This window comes from Bombus vancouverensis, chromosome 5 (genome assembly GCF_051014615.1).
Source record: "Bombus vancouverensis nearcticus chromosome 5, iyBomVanc1_principal, whole genome shotgun sequence".
Taxonomy (NCBI): domain Eukaryota; kingdom Metazoa; phylum Arthropoda; class Insecta; order Hymenoptera; family Apidae; genus Bombus; species Bombus vancouverensis.
Genome location: NC_134915.1, coordinates 15,117,497 through 15,140,096, shown reverse-complemented (window position 1 = coordinate 15,140,096; position 22,600 = coordinate 15,117,497). Strand labels below are relative to the sequence as shown.

The 22,600-nt window shown below is 38.0% G+C and overlaps 1 protein-coding gene across 2 annotated transcripts in view; it reads left to right on the top strand.

Moving 5' to 3' along the window:
* The window catches only part of LOC117158431 (Organic anion transporting polypeptide 30B), a 67,411-nt gene that overhangs the window by 35,711 nt on the left and 9,100 nt on the right, over positions 1–22,600 (top strand). Inside the window, exons 2-7 of one of the 2 annotated variants that reach the window (XM_033337309.2) lie at positions 11,291–11,598; positions 15,253–15,453; positions 17,495–17,548; positions 18,600–18,705; positions 21,472–21,688; positions 22,436–22,579. In XM_033337309.2, the coding sequence (XP_033193200.1) occupies positions 11,387–11,598; positions 15,253–15,453; positions 17,495–17,548; positions 18,600–18,705; positions 21,472–21,688; positions 22,436–22,579 (934 nt within the window). In that variant the 5' untranslated portion in view covers positions 11,291–11,386. The remainder of the gene's footprint in view (positions 1–11,290; positions 11,599–15,252; positions 15,454–17,494; positions 17,549–18,599; positions 18,706–21,471; positions 21,689–22,435; positions 22,580–22,600) is intronic. The other variant, XM_033337311.2, reaches the window with a different exon arrangement.

The following is a 22,600-nucleotide window of genomic DNA, read 5'->3' as shown; positions in this document are numbered from 1 at the left end:
TGTTCAAAATTAACAAAACTCGATCAAAATCAGCCAAGTTAAAAGAAAATGAAATAAAACTTCTTCCGCGTTGGAAATTTTATTGGAAAACTATATGGAAATTTGTATAGAAAGTCTTTGATTATTTTCATTCAGATTTCCAATGCAGAAGAATTTTTATTTTCTTATTTCGTGTTGTTTCGTAACGAGTGAATCAATAAAAATAGTTCGAAAAATTCTTTAAGCAAAAGTTTGACGCACAGAAAAGGTAGCTAGATTTTTAAGTCACGTTCACGTTCTATTCACACTTTAAATTAATTCAATTTAATCGCTAGAACTATCAGTATCTTTGGAAGCTTGAATGAATTCTTGTAAAATATATAAAAGTACGGTTGCTTCTTTTTCCTCTTTTCGTATATTTATTTTGTGTACCTCCTGTCTTTAGTTTCGCTATGAGTTTTATTAATATAATCGAGAATTTTTATTCGATTATTTAAAGTCGTAAGTATTTCTGGTACGTTTCATTCGTATAATCCGAGTCCTTATATTTCCACATATCCGATACAATGTTGGCATGTGCATTTTTAGATGAAAGTACAAGTTAAAATGACAACGTGGAAAAAACATGATTGTAAAAGCTCATGCAGTAGCGATCTTTCATGTTTTCGTACTTTACAACTTTCTGTCGTAGTATTTGTAGCGTTTTGGCAACTGCAGCTAGTCGTTGTTCGTTTTGGCTGCAGTTGGTCATTGAAAACTCTCAAAGAATGAAATTCGCTATTTCAATGGAAACTCAGAGTGACGGCAGCGTTTTACGTAGAACGGAAACATGCGTTTTTCCGTGTTTATTCACATCATACGAACGCTTAATCATTTTAAGAAACGCTGTTCTTTTCGTCGCGTTATCTGTGTTTTAGCGATGTTGCGCGCGTCAATCTTCATTTCTTGACGCGTATATATGTTTCTCAGGCGGACAAATAATTTTACGAACGAAGGAACTGTAGAAATATCTACGATATAAACTTTCAGGTTTGTAGTTTAGCTTTTTGGTTCTCGAATTTCGAGATTTTCGAATTCTCCACTTTCGTAATTATCGATCATTCGCGTTTTGGCTTTCCAGCTTCGAGTCTTCGAACCTGCGAGTTTTTCGTTTTCAACGTTTCAGTCTGGAACTTTAAAAATTTCTTCACCTTCGATCCTTTCAATTCGCCGCTTTTCAACAGCGAAACTCTTCGGATTTCGACGTTTCAACTCTGAACTTTGATAGTTCGCTATGCCAGGAGAAATGAAATTCGTCGAAAAAGACGTAGAGAAATAACGTATCGTAGAACGCAATCACTCGGAAGATGTCTATTTGATTGAAATTTTATTCGAACGAATTACTATTTAAACTACATAGATATTCGTATAATCGAAATGACGATCCCAATGTATTAGGTTGTCCGAAAACTTTCTTTCGTTTCATAAGGTGATAATAGTTGAACAACAATTTATGTTTTATATTATTTCATTGAATTAGGTATGATCCATTTCGTTCTATTTCTATTATTATGTTCGTGTATCTATTATTTCCTTATAAAACAAAAGAAACTTTTCGGACAAAGTAATACAAGAAATGTTTGACCAACTGTATTCGTATGGTCCGAGATCACGATCGATCTATCGCGATCGATCAAAGATATTGACGAATTTCCCTGTTCGTGGAAGCGCAGAAACTCGATACACGATGTATCGGAAATCATTTGGAGAGACGGACGTTTTTTCCCCTCTGCCATTGCTGGGATAAAATTACTCGACCGAGTAGAATTCAAGTGCTGAAATTGGTCTGGCGAATTCAACCCGCGAGTGCTGGTTCGTCTCGTTGCCGCGTCGTTCCTTCGTTCGATTTCGCAAAAAAGCTATTGTTTCTCTTGTTAAGAGGTTTCTCTCGTCAGAGAGGGGAAAAGCGAGAGAAATTCGATGCAAGTGTCGCAGGATGTTAGCGTAACCGATCGAAAATCGTTGTTTCGTGCGATTGAAGCTCCTGTCTGCCTTCGAGTTTCTCGACAAACGATATCGCCTAATATTTTAATTGCGTACTCCTGCGTTTTATTACTATCGTTTGTGTTTCCTCATTCAGACAGGATCTCTCGTTTGGAATCTCCGGTCTGAATTAACGCGAACGTACTATGCCAAGTTCCATGCTAATACGACAGTGAGGCTAACGATCTACGATGCCCATTGATTATAGTCAACGTTAATGAATAATGATACCAACGTTCCTAGTGGGTGTCATTGTTCATGGGAAAAACCTGCTTTTCCGTTAGACAAATTTCCGCTTTCTCCGTAATTTTTAAGAGCGCATAATAAACCTAAGGACTTTTCTAAGAACCAGCCATAAACCGAAAAAACTTTTAAGATTAAAAAATCCTTCGGGACAAACAGATTAACTTAAAAAGCATGTGTTAAACCAATTAAGTCAAAAAGTTGAAGTTTATGCTGGGTCCTTAGGTTTATTGAGGGTCGGAATAACGGCGCGTGGACCGTTGACTGCCAGGCAACGAGGGATGGAGCACGGATTGTCCCACGCGACATAACAACGGCTGTTATAAAAATATTTCTACCATCTGTGTGATTAAAATTATACGCGCAATTTGTTATCATCCTCGCTATTTATTGGTTGCTTCTACAACGGTTTATCAGCGATTCGATCGAAATAATCGATCGAATTTTATGATCTTTGCATGCGATTGGTTTGCTTGGAAAAATGTCGATTTATGTTGAGCAACGATTCGTTAAAAAACCAAATTTTCTTTCGTTCAATTCTCGGATCGAAATTTTGTTCCCCTCGCAGTTCGTTTTATGTCGAAAATCACGTTTCGCTTGCCTTTGTTTCTTTTTTTCAAGGATCGCATCGACCTACCAAGAATCATTGCCTTTAGAACACATTAGCGACCGGAGAAGGATTTTCAAAATTCGCTCTTCTATGCGTAACACTTATACGCGTAATACGACGTAATCTGAGCGGCGGACGCGTCCGCAGCGTTGATAAATAAAAGGAGGATCGTTTGGCGAATTTAACGGTCTGGCTGGAAAGTGTTACTAAAATGAAACAGGCACGACGTGGACGTGGTAACAGCTTTATTCGCTGCGATATTTCGACGCGGCTGCAAACACACAGCGATCGCCGGCGTTGATGTATTTGCGCTCGGCTGTGTGTTTAACAATTCGATGAAAGGGAGAACGAGGCACGCTCGAAAGGGCGGAGAACGTTTTATCCGAGTTTTCAGCTCAGTTCGTTCTTTCAAAAATTTGCTCCAGTCGCGAAAACGATTTTAGCGGATACTTCTCTTTTTTTTTCATTTATCTCTTCCGTTTTATTTATCTCTCGTGCCACGTTTCCTATTTCCACGTTTTATCAAAGTCTAACAAACGTAGACGAATCGTCGATGCAATTTTTTCACGACGGTTTCAAATTCAGTTTCCGGCTTGAGCCTGTCGCTTCGATTTTTAATTTTACGACAAAAAATGAAAAAAAAAACCCCTCCAGGAGAATGAGACGACGAATCGTGCGGTTGGATGGAACTTGCGGTTACATACGTAACTCCATAACACCATAATGCTATTTGAGGTTAGAGGAGAACGAGGTGTATAACCTCGAGATATAATGCGATCAACGGTGTATAATTGGGTTTGCGACTAACGGTGGTTTAGTAACGAAGATTTGATGAGGGAACGAGGGAAAGTTTAATCCATAGCACTCGACTTGTTTCTGCATCGTATTAACGATCAATCTCGTTAGGAGATAAAAACTGCTATTTAGGAAATATGATTTTACCGATGGCGGCAATTTAGAATTGTTTCACGCGCGTGATTCTATATTGCGAATACAATGTCAACGTACGTACGTAAAAATGCGATGGAACAGAACAGAGATAAGAATATACGAGTATGAAAGATTGAAATAAAAGCAAGGTCTTGTACATTATCAACGCGGGACAAAGAAAAATAATTTTACTTTGAGTCGACAGACGCGCGACTGTTGTAAAATGTTGATGCAGTTTATGTAAAAATATTCTACTCTCTGTGTGGATAATAAGAATACCTGGAAGTGCTTAAAATAAAATTTTATCACCATTCCTCGTAATGAATACCATTGACGTCAGAAAACCTTTTTTTTTTTTTGAGATTCTTAAATATTTAACTAGTTTCATGGGAACTCGAAAAAGAATAAGATGGTATAAGAGGATGATAAAATTACGAATATTTGGAGTTTATCGCTACTTTTATTTCTAATGCTCGAGTCACATTTATTATTACCGTGTGTTAATATATTATTAAAATTTAACGTTTTTTTCAAGCTTCGAACGATAATGGAAAAAATGGAAAACATCGTTAAACCAACAGTTTCACAAATTAAAGAAAAATATCATCTTCGCGGTAGTTATTTCTATAGTGTTTGATATCAAGAGAATTTCTGATTTGTCCCTCTCAAATATATAACGATTATAATAAATTCTCGTAGCATTGAAAGACTGAACTCTTTGTACTGAGAAAATATGAAACTCACGTATTGTAAAATATTCCTCGTTACATTTTAAATTATATATTATATTCCCATCGTAATTTTACAAAATACAGATTTCACTGAAACTGATCGTAAAGGGAAATACCCTTTTTAATGGCACATGGCATAATGTTGGAAACGATGTTGTAAAAAAGGTCTTTAATATCAAAAGCGTATGGCATCTGGCTAGCATATCCTGTCGGACCTACAATTTTTATTTCCCTCTTTATGTTTCTCGGTTTATTTCGTCTTTTCTGCATATAGATTTTATAAGCGGAAATTCCAGAAACTGCTGATACCTTTTCAAACGTATCAACATCGAAAATACTTCTTTTTTTTCATCCTTTAGTATCACGAAAGTCCCACGTACGCCGAAAGACATTAAAGTATAAACTTTAAAACGGATCGATTTTTTCCAAAAAGTGTAGAACTCGTTGGATGATCTCGACTGAATGGTTCCTAATAACTGTACAATGCCCGTAGGTGTCCATGCATTCATGGAAAGGCAGAAATCAAAATGTGTGTAAAAAATATAAAAATATGCAAAGTATAACAATATCCGTGTAACAAAACTAAAACAAATATCCGTGTAAATTCCATTTCTTCTGCTATAATAGAAGTATGAATTTACGTAAAAATGTAAAGAAATATACAAGTATATAAAAGATATAAAATATTCAAAGTATAAAATCGTCATGATATTTAGCGAACATTCGGCGAATAAATTCCGTTTATCCAGCTGTGTTCATAAAAAATATACATCTGCATGGACGTCCATAGCGTATTGGTAACCCATTAAAGCGATTAATACAATTGTAAAGCATCGATCAAGAGAGAAAAAGAAGATTAGCTCGTAATTAGTCGATTCTTTTTCTCTTATCTTTCGTTATCTGATTGTAAATGTATTCGCATAATAGGCCATTACCGTCGAATCTCGCTGCGAGACTGAATTACCGAGTTCCTGTCAAAAAAACATCAGATTATACAATCATGTCCGTTTAATCGGTCAATCGTGTCTCATAAACTATTTTATTCCCTCTAAACAAGCTCGTTTAAAATTAACGACCGCCTCACTCGTTGCTTTGCATTTATTCCTTGCTCGTTACTCATTCTCGTAATTTATTCCAGACGAGAGATACAGAACCAATTAATCAAGAGTTAACGTTTTAGAAACAGAGCAAGAAAGGTGGAAAGCCATTGAAAAATGAGGGAGAAACGTAGTTTTTAGTATTCTTTCTTCGATGGTTAAATACGGAAAAGGATTTAGTTTAATTTACCTTTATCTCGGCAAAATGCTGAAAAATCCTCTTCCACGCCTGATAATGATACGAATATACGAAGATAAGAGCGAAATACGAAGAACAGTAAGAGAAGGGAAACGAGATAGTAGGATTAATCGCTATATTTCAAATAAAAGACAAATAATATTTCCTGCTTCGGAGTAAAATCGATAGAAATACGGAGAATTTGGTGAAAATTGAGTAAAGAGCGAGGAATTAAAATACGGAATTAGTTCCTGTGCTTAATAGAAAAAAAGAACGCGAGGAAACGAGAAAGAAATTTTAAGAATCTCTCCCTCGACGAAGATACAATCAATGGAAATACAAAGAAAAAACTCAGCTAAAACGCGATTAATAAAAGACAAGAAATTGAAACGTTTTACGCTATATTCCAACGAACAAATTTTCCGCATCGCTTCGCGTCTGTTTACCGTAAAGTCGATGAAAGATATAAGAATGAAGTTGGCCGGAAGTCGATGAAGCCGTCAACAGCCGATTGCCGTTCTAATCGCCGACGCGCTTGCTTTTGCCATACCGAGCGGCTCCTTTTAATTTACAAAATTTTTCAAATACCCTCCCCCTCCCCCTTTTACACTTGCCACTTCGATGTTCTTCGATTTTGTAATTTTTCCATTCTCAAAATCTCAATCGTCGGAACTTTCCGATTCTCGAAACATTCGCATAACGGATCTCTTATTTTACACGATCCAAACTAATTTCAAAATTCATTGACATCGTCATCGGAACATTTCAAACATAAAGGGAAATCTAACGATCTATCTATTTGACCGCGAACATAAAACAAACGAAATCTTCTACGCGCATCCATACGATACATATTCGATGGCGATCGTGATCAACTTGTTATAAAAATTACGTTCTTACGTAACGCGATGGCTGACAAAAGTATGTATGCGCGTTACATCGCACAATGCCGATGAACGATATTTCAGTTCGAAGTTCGCCGGAAGTCGATGCAGCGTCAACAGCTGATGCGGTTGTACTCGGTGGTACGCGTGCCTCGCTATACCTGCGGATCATTACGATGTATCCCTGACTTTGAATTCGTTAGTCAGCCTATGCTGCACGTACGGTATACCACGCTTCAATTTTTCATCGGTACGAAATCAAGGGCGTGGCCGGTCGATAATCTAAAAACGCGCTGCGAAAAATATGCTCCGTATGTGTTGGCGCGGATAGGGACGAAGCCGACCGTCAACTTTCGAGGAGGCGAAGCTGCATGTATAACAGTGTCTTCGTCGCTTGTACGCGTTCATCGGCACGCTGTTACGCAGGAGAATTTGTTTTTTAACTTGTTAGTCGACGATCGATCTGTTTTCTACGTACTTGGATGTCTTCGTCGCTTGTACGCGTTCGTCGGCATCCTGTTACGCAGAATAATTTGTTTTTTAACATGTTAGTCGACGATCGATCTGTTTTCTATGTACTTTTAATACGTCCGGGGGAGCATGCTCGTGGAAAGGATAAAGAGTGCTGGATGTTGATAACAGAGTGGTGGCGTGATCTAAGGGATTAACGTAAAACTCTAACGATTTTGTTGCTCCTCTTTTCGACCGGCTTTCTTGAATATTTCGTGCAAAATTTTCTTTTCCAGATTACAATCACATTTTCTTCGCCTTTTTACATGCGGTGATCGGTATAGTATAGAGTTCCGCCTCTTTTCGTTGTACAACCCGTGATGATGTCGTTACGCAGTAATAGGAGCTATTGGGTTGGCAACTGAGTGATTGCGGATTTTACCATTACGTGGTATTGACAAAATCCGCAATCACTTAGTTGCCAACCCAATATGTGGTAGTACGAAAGTGCGATGTTAACACTTTACCGACCGATAGCCTGTTAATCGGCTTTTTGTCACCGACAATCTTTCTCGTTATTTGAGCAGTAATTTGTTAGTTAGTACTAAGATACCTTGCTCAATTGCGCCAGTTGCGTTGCTTCGTAAACTCCCATAGTTTTATACCAATTTGAAATCTTATCGTTCGCGATGAACGAGAAGAATGGCATCGGAGAGTCTAAACCGAAAGAGAGCCGGCGCCAAGGAGAATCTGCGCCTGAGCTGCCGGTCGGACGTGCGTATGCTGTTGAACCGCTAGCGGTCGGTAAAGTGTTAATTAAAAGTGAACGGTTTTCTTTTGCGAAACATGTCTGAAACACGGTATCCTAACGTGTCTAAAATAGCGCTTGGGAATGTTTGTCTCGTGGTCGATTCGTGGGTGATACCGATGATCGATTTGTCGTCGATCTCTTGCCGTTGATAAATAATTATCGCTAGCCTTTCGTGTTTCATCGGAATTACGAAAGTTCTTGGACAGACAAAACGAACTTGGAACGAACAAGTTCGATTAATTTTTGCCTACGATGAAGATTATTAAGGAATATATGTATTACTTTGTCTTTTTAATATAAGGAAGTTTAAAATAAAATAACGTTCGAAAATTCTTGTCTTTTATTATTCTCCAAGCGTACGATTTAGGCCGTTTTATCGATGTAATTAAGAACAAAGATTCGACGGATATTTGAATTTTTCACAATCATGTACGTTCGTGTTGTCAACGGAGGAATTAAGGTTGAAGCGTGGGATTCAAAGATTCAAATTCGATAACCGAAAGGTAAAAATATATAGAGTTTCAGAAATGACGTTCAGAAACGTTGCACGTTTTTATCGTTCACGTGCAATCTGTACGGCACACTGCACGCCAGTGTTTAATAATAATGGAAATTCGCGAACGTTACGGAAATAGCAAAGTAAAACGATTCTTTCTGTGTTCGTATCGTTGTATTAAAAATTCGTATTTACGAAAATACTGTACAAAGTTGATTTTTTCTACCAATGTTTTTATTCGTTTCGTTTCTTTTGTCTGATTAACCAAAGAGCGGACGAAATTCCTAAAAACGTGCGACGAAGCTTGAAAACATGTACCACGTTTGTACTTTTACCCTTTGTCTGTCTGATCCGAGTAAAATTTTGTCCGACTCTTCGGGACGATTCGTCGCGCGATTTCGCCACGGAAGTCCGTTAAGTCGGAACTCGAGTATTCGCGTCAAATTAATCAATTCCTGCCACGATGAAACGAACCGCACACCGTTTACGTAACGAGCTAATTGCACAAGTTAATTCGAAACTTTCGTCGTCTGGTACTCGTTGCTCTTGCGACAGAAACGACTTGGACGACAACGATTCATTGTGGATGGACACTTCGGGAATCACAAACTGAGTTATTCGGCTCGAGGTTATCTGCGAAAGTAGAATTGTTTGCGAACGGTAACATTCTTCGGCTTCGGTGGAATTGCGTTGGGTTTTGCGTCGATTAATTTGATGATTGTTTAAGGCAGTTTGAGATGCTGGAAAAGAAAATACTTTCCTCTACGCTTAAGACGTTTAGACGTTAGAACGACACGTTCTAATTGCGTAACGAGCGATCACGTTGAATTAAAAAAGAGAATGACAAAGAACGTCATTCAAGAACGTTGTAATCAGTCTGAATCTCTGGAAAAGTGAACACGTATTCCCTTGATCGTATTTGCTTGTTTTAACGAGCTTCTGTCTTGTACAAAGCGGAAGAAGGAGATAGAAATGGGAAACTTGTAGGAAGACTAAAGATTGTAAAGGATAGAAATTTCAAAGTAGGAAAATTCGCGAAGATTCTACCGCGAACGGTAACTCGACATACGCAACAAATTTCTTCCGAACAGAGATGTTAACCAGAATTGTTTTTGACGAGTATACTCGTCACGAAGAAACGGCGATATTTTGCCTTACCACGAGCCCTGTCGGTAATAAAATTAAAAAATAAAACGGTCCTTTCGTTACAACTTAACTCTATATTATAACAACGCTGTGTTTGACGAGTATGTTTTCTATCGTTGCTTACTTTTTGCGACACATTTTCGGTACGCGCTTTTCAAAGTTTTCAAACAGGTCGCAACGGCTAACTGTTTAATCTCGTTCTAAAATTTCAAATCTCTCTCAAATTTTACCACTATACGTGTAATTTTGATGGCTGAATGTCACTGTAGTATAGTGAGAAAATTGCAAAATATACATATGACACACACGTATGTATGCATATTCGTAAAAAATATCCGCAAGTGTTGGAATACTTTCGCGAGCCACTGCACGCGTCTATTTTCCACCATATGGGCAGAAGCCACGGCCTACTAACGAAGCGACTATCGATTTAATTTGATCGTTTATACATATAAATAAAGCCTAGACGATGCATCGAAGGAGGGAAATCCACGTGTCGACAGCGTTTGACGCGATCATACGATCAATTGACATCTCTGTATTCAACAGTTCAACGAACTTGCTTCTGGTAAGGTCAGGGCCGTTCAACAACGCGAGCTCGCTCACAAGTAGAAACGCTGTCATCTTCGTTAACGAAGGCAGCGCCGGTATAACTGTATCTGCTGTTCTCTCTGCTGCGACATCGTGCGACGAGCAAAACTGTTCCCAGCGATAAACTTTGGCGCGCAACTTCGACGTATAATATGCACACACGACGAAACGACCGATGAAACGGTCGCTGGGATTTCGTATTCCTCGACGATGCGTCGCTATTCGCTACCTTTGTACTTCTAACGACATAGTTCCGATAAATAGACTTTAAAATAAAGAGCAGAGTACTAATGGCGGGCCGTTTCGAAACGAAGCGGTAGATAAAGGGAATAAAAACAGGATGATATCGTTACAGCGTAGTTTCTTTTTATCAGACATCACGAGCTTCCTTTGTTCGCGACAATCTTCGTCGCGTTAGGTTCAGCAGACAGACGGGCGATGTGACGTCGTTAGAATTTCCAAGTACTGAAAACTTTGTTTCTCTTAATTTAGTTTAGCTAGAGAGTTCATCGTTCTCCGCCGGTTTGGAAAATCATCGCGGTCGTTACGCAAGAACGGAGTCCTGTTCTTTTCTTTTATATTTCTTATTAGCGATTCTCGTTTCAGTCGTATAATTAATTATCCATTTAGTACAGATTTTGAAACACACAAAATATACGTATGTCTTTGTCAGATGCAATAACTTTTTTGTCTGACCGAACCAATCGGTTAATCATGCAAGTCTAAAATTAATTTTACATCGTGTTACCTTAGAACGTCAGAACCTTATACGACGCTAATAACAAACGCAATGATAATCGAATAGCCTATGGCCTTTCTTCGTATTTCCATAAAAAAAAGAAAACAATTTTTATACGGTAAAGATTATAAATAAATTTTTCATAGCGTGGTAAGTGGCACGTAAATATGTACAGTGTATATACGATAAAGAGTATACGTAAAAAGTATTTATAAATATTCCCATAAAAGTAAGCACAGCCAAAATTATATCTCAGAATCCTAGAGAATTTGGGACGAAATATCGAAACCTTCGTCGAACGAGACTCGATCAAAGGGAATTCGAGTAGATGGAGAATAAAATCGAGCAATAGGCTAACCAGAGAATTATCGGTTTGGTTTCAGGCAACTCGTTCGAAAATGTCGCCGGCTGAGCCGTAATTCAACGATCTTGGTAGAAAGGAAGCCGAGGGCCGCGAAGAAGTGGCGGACAAGGAAGAAATGGCGTCCACCAGCGGGCACAAGAGGAACGGCTCGAGCTCGAGCATGTTCACCCACAAACGCACCGAATCCGGCGGCGGTTTTATCGGCCACAAACGCTCGGAGAGCGGTCACAAACGCGCCGAGAGCATATCCAGTGCCTTTGGCTACAAACGATCCGAGAGTGGCCACAAGAGGAACGAGAGCAGCGGCGGTGGTTTCGGCCACAAAAGGTGATTTTCGCCTTTTCGAACTCCACCTTGCCTGCCCTCTCTGCTGCTTACCTTCGTCCAGGTCGAGAGTCTCAGCTCCTTTCTCTCCTCTCTACTTTTTTCTCCTTTCTTTCCTTTCTTTTTTCTTTTCTTAATACGCTTTCCTCCCCTTCTTCTTGCGAGTCTAATGTAATATACAGGGGACCTTGCCTTACGTTGGAAGAACGCGGTGGAAAAACTGCTTTTCAGGGTCTACGGGTGTGAATTCTCACGCTCGTTATAAGACTTCTCTGTTTTACCTTTATGGGACAATCATTTAAAACGGTAGACGTGGTTTTATTTTTGTAACAGGGACTCGGAGCTTGTTTAGGCGAACTCTTATCGATCGAATCTTTCGTCCGAATTTTGGTTAGTCTTTATCCTTCGACGCTGAAATCGTACGTTGTGATTTAAATAAGTAGACGCATAGCCAAACTCTTTAGAACGACTGAAAGTTTAAATCTCGATTGTTGAACTTTCAACAGCGCGAACGTTTCTATCAATTTTAAGACTTTTTAATATTAAAAAGGCAGTCTCTTTATTATCATTTTTATTACATTGCTCATCGGCTTATCACCGTTTTCCCATTACTCTGTCTCACCGAAATTTAAATACGCGCCAACCTGAGTTGAAGTTTCCAAACTCGATTCTCTCGTAAACGAAGGCTCCTCGTTCGTTCGTGTTTTCAATCCGTCGCTGCATCTACAATCCCCTTTGATTCCTTCCCCCTTTGACGATCTTTGCACCGCTCATCCAGCGATACATCGTGTATTTACACGACAGTGTTAGATCTATGGGAAACTTACATTCTCCATACCTTTCGTGTACCTTTTCTTCGTCGAGAATTGCGACACGGTGGCTGTCGCTTACGCATAATCATTTTTGACAATTTGTCCGCTATTTCCGCATAATATGTTCTCGCCGTTTTCATTTTTTCTTTCAAAGAAGCAGCAGCAGCAACGACAAGCGGAAACTAGAGAACACAGGTGGCTCGTTGCCATCTATGCCAAAATGCAGTAGTATAAGCCAAATAGTATAAGCTCCTTGGACCGCTCGAAGGGTTAATGTTTAAATCAGAGAGAACCATGGACGTGGATATGGATTTTTTGCGGGCGCTGGTATTGCAGAGCTATCCCCTCAGATGGGACGAAAAAAATTCAAATAACACGGGGGAAGGTTCTTGTTAGGTTGTAAAGTAATATGATCCTCCGACTGGAGCTCTGCGTGTAATGTTTAGATAAGTAGAGGTTCGGCGTTCAGGGGCTTCCAGGATTCTGTTTGTCTTCTCCCTTTCTTGTTCGTTAACAAGACAGGAACCGAGAAATTGCGCCTGCGACCACGCAACCGACTTCCTGTCCTGCGGTATTCGCGTTTTATTATGTCTAAGATTATTGCTTATACTTACCACAAGTACATAGTATACCGTATAACGTTCCCCGAGTTATACGAATTTCCTGTTGTACGAGACTCGGACCGCAAACCTCAAAATTAAGAGAAAATCTTTCCCTTTTTTATTTTTCTCTTTTTTATTTCCTCGAAAGAGTTTCTAATTAAATTTTTTCAAATATTCCTTTCATTTACTATCTTCGAATATTCCTGGCTATTTTCTACGGTATTATTACTTGTCTCGAGCAGCGTACGTTTAGGCGTACGAGTTCGATCCTTTTTCTTGTTCATTTTCTGTTTATAAACTGTACGTCCCGTTTTAATTAAATTTTGCCTATGTATCGAGGGCAAGATGCAACGTAGATAATGAAAGCTTATTCAGGAGTCCAGGGTGCTGAGGTAGCCCAATCGTTCGCTATTTACGTTGATCAGCGCACGAACTCCTCTCTCGGTGTTAACCCTTCTCGATTGTTTCGGCGACAAACGCTATTTTTATCGTTACGAGTTAATTACCCATCGGCTACTAAAAATAAAATTAACTTGTCCATATTACGATAACTCTACCTTTAAAGGTTCGTTCAGACAGACGAAGGGTAGCTGATCGATACTTTTTTAACCCACTGATCGAAAGTTTCGCAAAGGTAGCGTAAATGGTAAACAGGAATTTATTTATGAACGACGATTACCCAATCTGTCGTTTTTATATCCAACGAATAGAACTTTCTCAAATGTGTATCGGAAATGTAGAGGTTGCTTCATAGAAAGGACAGTAAATTGATATTTATTTTTAGTTCAATTATCAACACTTTTCCTAAAGCGGAAGGTAAGTGTCCTTTTCATAAATTGTAATCGATGTTTCCTTTAATCTGGTGTTTGAAACTGTCGCGAGCAAACCGTCAATAAAAGATTTATAAAGTAGAAACGTTCGCGATTTCAGTAGCTCGTTATTGACGTTGATTCATCATCGCTTGAAATCGTTGAAATTGAATTTTCTAACTTTCGGAAAGAGGTTGCTTTAAAAATTCGAACAGTTTTAATGTTCGAATAAATTTGTTTAAATATTGGAAGAATTAATATTAAAGTACGATTGTTATGGCAAAATTGTTCTCGTTCTTATTCGACAAATATTCTACAGTTTTCGTTCGTCGCTATTAATTTTCACTCTGATCGAAGAGACTCGCATAGTTTTCCAAATTTCATAATCATACGCGAGCCTCGTTGCAAATGTTCTTGGTTCGCTCTAAATTGAAAGTGACGTAAATCATCGATCTTCGAATTTAACCTCATGAAAAATGGAGGAAGCAGAAAGATCTAATTGACCTTCGCTGCCTCTCCTTGCGATCTCCTCTTGACTTTTAACTGAGAAACATCCGAGGACTTTGGCGTGCTCATATGCTAATGATCCACGATGATCTTACAACGATGACTTCAGGTTCCACTGCAATCGATCGAATCATCCGACAATTGTACGAAAATAGACACTCGCGAAAGCTTACGCGTTTCTTTCCATCGATCAGCTAAAATAAACATCAAAGTGGATAGAAATCACACGAGTTGCAGCCGGAACTATATCGAAGATTCGCATCTCGATAGGAATAAATTGCCAGGTATCTGCTACCAGTATTGCCTGATACCATTCAGAATTTCCTCGTCTATCTCGATAAAAATATGAGACACTTTAGATATAAAATCTATAAATTTGCCGGTCCATCGACAAGCCAAATCGAAACAGAATTATTAAGAAACTTTCCGAAAAGAAGACCCGTATCTTTTGATCAAATGGTCGAATCATCGTAAATTCAACGCGCAAGATAAATACGACGAGAGACAAAGTCGTCCGACAGTCGATAAACTTTTTTATTTTCTAAACATAAAACGTATAAAGTCAGTCGACGATTAGTCACAATTATCACAACTATCGACTTAAACCTAGCTAATGTTTAAAAAAAGTAAAACCGAAACTTCCAATGAGATTTACTCGATTCACTCATTTACGTATTCTGTCGTCTTGTGAGTCGTCTTTAGAGAAAAGAAACGAAGGAAAAAATTCCCAATTACTAATCGTCCGTGAAGAATTGACCAATTCCTGAATCCTTGATCTTGTACGCAACAACGCCAGACCTGGACGCTTAATTTACAACGTATGTAGCGGACGATTGGATGGCCGCTTTATCGAGGTCAACAAGAACAAGAGTGGAAGCTTAATGGATCACTTCCAAATTACACGTTGATCGTCTATTGCATTTCCAGGTCCGAGTCTGGCAGCAATTACCATGCCGGACATCGAAGGAACGAAAGCATGTACGCTATGACTGGGCTGTACGCGGAGAGTGCGGCCACGGGAACCGACGAAACCACAGACCCACTGCAGGCAACCGGTAGCAGACTGACTCACGACACCGTCATCAGGTGTCACAGTAGAAATCCCAGTTCTGGCCTCGTGGACCATAGGTGAGTATAACTGACGCGTACGACACGAGGGATACTCATTTTGTTGCGGATCTTGTTAAAAAATAACGTCGTCATGAGGTAATTAACATCGCTGTTACTAGCAACTGTTAGGAACTAGCGAATCTATGACCATAGTATATGGAGAAAGATATGTACGATACTCGTATTTCTATTATCAGAATATAAATCTTCTTTATTATAATATTTATCAGTGTGTATAACAAATGAAAATTGTAACATTTGACGGGCTTGAACTTGAGTTGTATCACTTGGCTCGAACGGCGCATGGAAAACGTGAAAGAATCTCGCTCGTCCTATAGGAATCGTTTTCATCGTTCAATATCGAAGAAATTATCGGCCAGTAATCAGAAAAACGCAGTTCTATCTTCTTTTTAGCGTCGTAGTTTCAAGGTTTTTGAAAGTACCAAGTTTGATAAAAAATCTCATACGTTTTTCTTGTTATTATATCTTTTCTTACTTAGCTTTATTTGTTATTATTCGCGTAAAGAGGAAAAACTCGAAGCGGATAGTTGGATTTTATGTTTATTTTTTCGATTTTCACTGTGAATTCCACGCTCCAGAGACTTAGAAGCATTTCTCGCTCGTTTGTTATAAAAAAAAAAAATAAACTTCCGCGGTTATACGTCATCGGCTACAATGTACACGTTGTGTTATAAATAACAATCGGGAATGACATGGAACAGAACAAAATTGTCACGAACAAAGTCGAAAAAGAGAAAGCGAGACGCTAAGAAGCGAATCGTGAAAATGTTATGGCGTTTCTTTCTATTACACAATCGGAGATTTCTGCAGCACGGTCAATCCATCCGCGAATTTACATACACAAATGGTTTCTAGACGACCGTGGTAAAAATTGCAAGCTGTAACCCTCGAAAACGTGAAAAGTGAAAGCACCAAGCTGACCATGACACGGTTATTCGTGAAATAGATTCTTTTGTAACAGTGTTATATGTGTCATAGGCACATCCTGTTACGAGTCCTGTTATCATAAATTTATTCGCCTAAATGAAGTTAGGGACAGCGTTAGAGAGTAGATAGACGAGCGTATCGTTTAAAAACGAAGATGGGGAAAGATACGGTGAAAGTATTTTTCACCATCTTCCGATCGAACTGTCGCTTTACGATCAGACAGGAGAATTTTAATATTAACATGGTCGATGTCGCAACATGTCATAATCGAAAATGAAAACAAGCTATTCGATTCAAAGGAGTAAATTTTCTACAAATACGCCTGATACATTGACAAAGTTCCACGGAAGGAAAAACATAATTATGTAAACGAGCAATATTTTGGAAATTTTGGTGGAGATAAAAGGATGCACGAGTTTAGCCGCAAAAACGAAATATACAGGAGATTTTAGTAATACGAGATTGTTTCTTTGTAAAATAATAGAAATCTTCTCTCGTAATCTTCGAATATGTTGCAAGAATAATTGTAAAGATATGATATCAGGTTTTAAGGGTGTGTTAAAACGAGTAAATAAATTCAATGTTTCTCTGAATGCACTACTTGTATATATTACAATTCCTGAAGTATCTTGATCTCTTGGAGGCGTAGAACGGAACGTGTATAGCGAATAAGGACGTAAGTTTTCATATCTTTTCCTTTTTATCTTTTCTTTCTCGTTTAACGATAACGAGAAAAAACTGAGATAACGAAGCTACAATTTTTATTAAAGCGAATTTGAATTTAATTGTACAGGAAATGTTTTCATAGTAGTATCTATGTTGTACTTGAATAATTGAAATTATCTTCTGCGTGAAATACGTATATCTGTTTTATCGACAGAGTACACCAACAAGCAATTACCTGTATAATTTCTATTAATTATATCGCTATACGGTGTAATCTATATTAGTCATATTTATTACTATTTTGTATTTGTTATGTCTCCAAAGATCAATACGCATACTTCTGTGTTAACTTCAATCTGTCCTAACTCATATGCACGCAATCACGGTGCATCATTCAGCACAGTATTATTCATGCTTGCTGTTTCTTCTTCTTACACTTTTTCAGAGATTTTATCATCAAATGTCACAGCAGGAATCCCAGTGCTTCCATGGTGGACAGGTAAAGCTGGCATGATTATCACTTACGATACAATTAATCAAAGAGAAAAGAAAAGTGAGACGATTACGATCAACTAACAAAATCCTGCAAAGTCGACTAACAACATTCTAATTTGTATTATATTCCCATCGAATCGATCGTCTTCTTTAATCCTTTAACTGTATCGCCGGGATTGGACTAAAATTACGTTCGAAGGCACTCTAAGGCTATTTTCTACGCTCTAATTTCGCAAGTAATTGCACACGAGACGAAGATTGTGAAAAGCTAGGACGATGAGCGCGATAGCCGGATTTCCTTTTAAGAACGACGCGTCGCGTCGCGATGAACGAAGAATTTACTTTAAATAAGGAATCGAAGTGACGCCAAGTGGACTGTAGGCTGTCGACGATCCTAGCAACCCGACAGATGTAGCCTAGTTGTTGGTGATCCGAAGTAACGTTCAATTGGCTTAAACAGGAGTCGATCATTGAGGATAATAAAATTCTGCAAGAATTCAAAATTAATACGATTACGACCAAACATTATAGCAAGGTAAAGATATTTCAGTCAGTCGAGTTCCCGAGAACGTAAACAATCTCGAACTTTGCATGAAACGATCGAACTTGTTGTACATTATGAGACGTTGATCGATCTAATCGGAATAGAATTCCGCTGGGAATCTTACGATTAAATCGTACAGAAGTAATCTTCTCCGCGTTACACGTCTAATTTATGTGAAATTTCTTTAACGATGTTTAACTGGAGATCCTGCGAGTCTACGATAAATCGGCAAAAAATTATTTGAACTAAACGAGAAGCAAGAATAAGATCGATGTCTATATTCGATGATCATCGTTTTTCAAATTTCACGCTCTCTTAATTCATTTTCTAGATCTTTTAAAAATAACGCCAAGAGTTTCTTCACCTCGTCGCCAGCGTCTCGCAGTTAAAGGATTAATCGAGTCGCACACGTGCTTCTCGCTTTGTTCCTTCGCTTTATACCAAAATACCCGACGATTCCATAGCAGAATTCTTAACACGTTTTTCTTGTTGGCATGGACTGTCGACACAGGACGGAGAAGGAGAGAGCGCAAACTCCGCCGTTTAATCCGGATTCGAAGGACTGTGGAATCCTGAGCTGCCGGCCGGCCTTTATACAAAAATTCGCTGGAATAAAGGTACGCTGGAATAAATGTTACTTTATCCAAAATTCCTGCAATGCCCGATGGACCTGCAAGATCCGATTCACGTAACTCTGCTTATTTATCTTGAAAACAGCGAGTTGTTCGTGAAAGTATCTCGACTCTTATTGTGGAGGGATCTTTTACGAGGTGTTTCAGCTTCTTGCACGAGACATTTTAAAAGTTCATTCACGCTATAACGACGCTCCGTTATCACGGTTAAATGAATAAAGCTCGTAACGAGTGTGAGAACGTACATAAAAATTACGAGACATTTACTGCAACTATCAAGACGAAATTAAGATTTCTACAAAAAGATCGAATACTCTCGCGAGCAACTGTGAACCGACATTTTTAAATCTCTGCAATTCTATTTATTTATTTATTAAAAAAAAAAAAATCTTCAACGTTGGTAATCTTTAGTATGCTTTCCTTTGTACCACGCTGTTTTGCTTGAACAAATTTTTAGCCTTGTACTAGTTAAAATTACATAAACTGGAAGGGCACACGGTAAATTTCGTACACGTACAGCATTTAGATATTTCCAAAAATCGCTTTGTGTGAGTGATGTTCAAACGGGAGGGTCGTGTTACATTTTCTCGTCATACAGTCTCCGAATGAAGCGATTCGATTAATTCGAAATCGCCAATCAACTTACATTTGTTGCGTATATGGTACACGGATGTGCAAAACGAGGTGCGGTGAGTCATCATTTCGAAAGGATACGACATTGAAACGCTGCTGACATTCTGTGAAAGGTTTTAAGTCATCGTAAGAGTACGAAGCAAAGACGTCATCGTTTTCATTTGACGTGGTTTTATTGTTCGTTGCCATTACATTGCAACGTAATCAGATATTTTGTTAACTCGTGCGAGAACAGGTTTAGCCTAGAAATCTGGCCGAACTCTTCTAGTCTACCGACTATCCAGTTTTTTCATTTATATTTGCAGTCGCGAAGAATTTTTTACAAGCAACAATAAATGCTTGGAATATCCAAATTCTTGTAAATCAGACGAAAGGATATTCCAATCGTAGGAAATTTGTAAAATTGCTTAAATTTGTAAAACTGCTGAAACTCGACCGAATATGTTGAATTTCTCAAATAACTCGAAAGTTCAATTCTAAGATCGCAATTTAAAATTATTTCTTGTATCAAATCCGATAAGATGCACCTACCTTGTTTTTCTATCAACATCAATTTCCGAATTCACCGAGAATTGATCTTCAAGCAATGTAAATTACCTTTTCTTTTAATGCAGACATCGGTAAAAATCATGTAGATTTACATGATTAAAGTCATGATTTTCGGGAATACAAAATTCTAAATGTACTACGTTCACCTGTTCATATCGAGCGCTTTTTAGCTTTGATTTGTCAAACATAGCACGTCGATTATCAGCAAAATGTTTTATCCTGTTCCCATCGTAAGATCATAATGTTACGTTAAAGCGGCGTTTTACCTTCGTTAGTTAAAATGCACTCAAGGGTACAATGATGGAATCGATAAAGCTTTTGCTTATCTAATCGGGTTTTATCGTTCGATTCGGCAGCATGGATGTACGAAAGAATCGATATTATCAGGTACACGTATCTCTGAATTTTACATGATAAAGGGTGCTTTTGTTCTGCCCAAGGCAAAAAAAAAAAACACACACACATATTTCTGATAAAGTACGCTGTCACATTTTTGTCTTTTCAGGTAGAAATTTCTATTCTACGAAATATTAATCGACGTATATAAAATAATATAAATTCCGTAAACACAGAAACAAAAGCTTCTTATCTTCGATTATCCTTCGATTTCCATAGGAAATACGTTTTATTATTTGAGATGATAATATTGATACTTCGTCTATGACGATAAGCGTATTTATTCATAGATTCTAACGTATCTTCAGAATATATTTCATCTCGAAGGCAAAATTAACGTACAAACCAAAGTATTTCGTATCTCTGACAGTCTTTGAAGGATATATACAAACACTTACAAGTATACATTCTTTTATAAATTAATTGCTATATATATATATATATATACACGTGATTTTTATTCAGATATTTCTCATTGATCTTCTATCATTTATTCGAAATATTTCATGGATAAAGAAAACGTTATATCGCGTTAAAAAAAATAATTATTGCAGGAGGAGCTGTGAATTCCTCTTTAAGCGTAAATAAGCGTACAAGTTCGTAAAGTGTATAAGTCTGGAGTTATACGTAGAGCAGGTGGTGGTAATCACAGATGTACGTACGTAACCTTGCAAACAATCTAGAACAATCTTGATTTCTTCGATCGTTTTACAACCTTCAAGTTCGTTGTGTGTAAATTCTCTATAACCCCCATAATTTTCTATATAAAAGAGAAAGATCCTTTGGTATACCACGTTAAGCTCTTTTAACTTCTTTACGATGGTAGCAGCACTTTGCATTTCGCTATGATACTCACTACGTTTCAAGAAATATATTATATTAATATTAAAACATAAAATACAAGAAATATAAATTTATATACCAAATATGTCCAAACGCTTCACAAACACCATAGACATTTGCAAATTTATCATCGGTGTTTTTAATCAACGTGTGCTGCTAGAACATGGTGCAAGACGTGGCGATGTCGTAGAAGTAAGAGTTACCTCGCGGCTTCTTAGAACAGGAAACCTAACAAAGAAACACGTCGAATTTGCACTGGCAATCGTCATCGGAGACGCTCAAGGTTCAATTAACACACATTAACGAACGATCATCCCGTGATTTTTCCAGGTGTTTGTGTTCCTTCTGTCGTTTCTCGTCACGCTGCAGCAAGCACTTAGTTCAGGTTACATAAATTCTGTGATCACGACCATAGAGAAAAGGTTCGAAATCCCGTCCAGCCTTTCAGGCGTCATTGCTAGCTCCTATGAAATTGGAAATGTCATCACCGTCATCTTCGTCAGCTATCTTGGTAGCCGAAGACATATACCTGTTTGGATAGCTATTGGTAAGTATACATCATAAAAGTATTCGAAACTATTAGGTCGTCCGAGAAGTTTCTTTCGTTTTATAAAGAAATAACGGATGCGCAACATTTTCCGTTTTATATTATTTTATCGAATTACGTACGATCCATTTTTGTTTTATGAAGATAGAAATCACAACGTTTGACAGATTAGGTTTCATGTTTGTATAAAGACGCGTCGTTGTAAAAGACGTGTCTGTAAAAGAAAGACACTTTCCGGACAATCTATAACGCTATTTAACTCTCGCAGAGGCTGGGTCAATCCTGACACGTTAACGTAAATATTACAATATATAACTATATCGTATTCCTTAGTTTTTACGTCACTAATTATTCTCGCGTTCTATTTATCCCATAAGATTGATAAGGTCGATTTATTAAAATAGATGTGTTCTATTAAATTGTGCAAACAGTTTTATGTTTCAAGCGAATGTTACGAACATTGACTGTTTGCCCTGTGGCTACAAAATAGATCATTCGATACTTGGGACAACGATAATCCAGTCTTTGTTGGATAAAGCACTAGCACTAGAATTAGTAGAGTAGAGAAGATAATTAATACAACACTCTCTTTTTACAGAAATTTTGTAAGTTTTTAAACAGTAGCCATATTTTGCTTTCTTTGGTACCAAGTATCGTACTTCGATCAAATTGATATTAAAGTTCTAATAAGATAAGCGTGTTTGCAAGCTAATTATATGAAATATTTTTTAATTATTGTCATTCCAGGCGCCGTCATAATGGGACTGGGATCGATGATCTTTATGGTACCACACTTCACAGCCGAACCCAATTTAATGACGGCTGCAAACAATTCTAGCTCGGACAACATTTGTCGCGGTGTTTCGTTACGCGAACAAGATATGGGACTAGGTGAGAGTTTAATGAATTGTG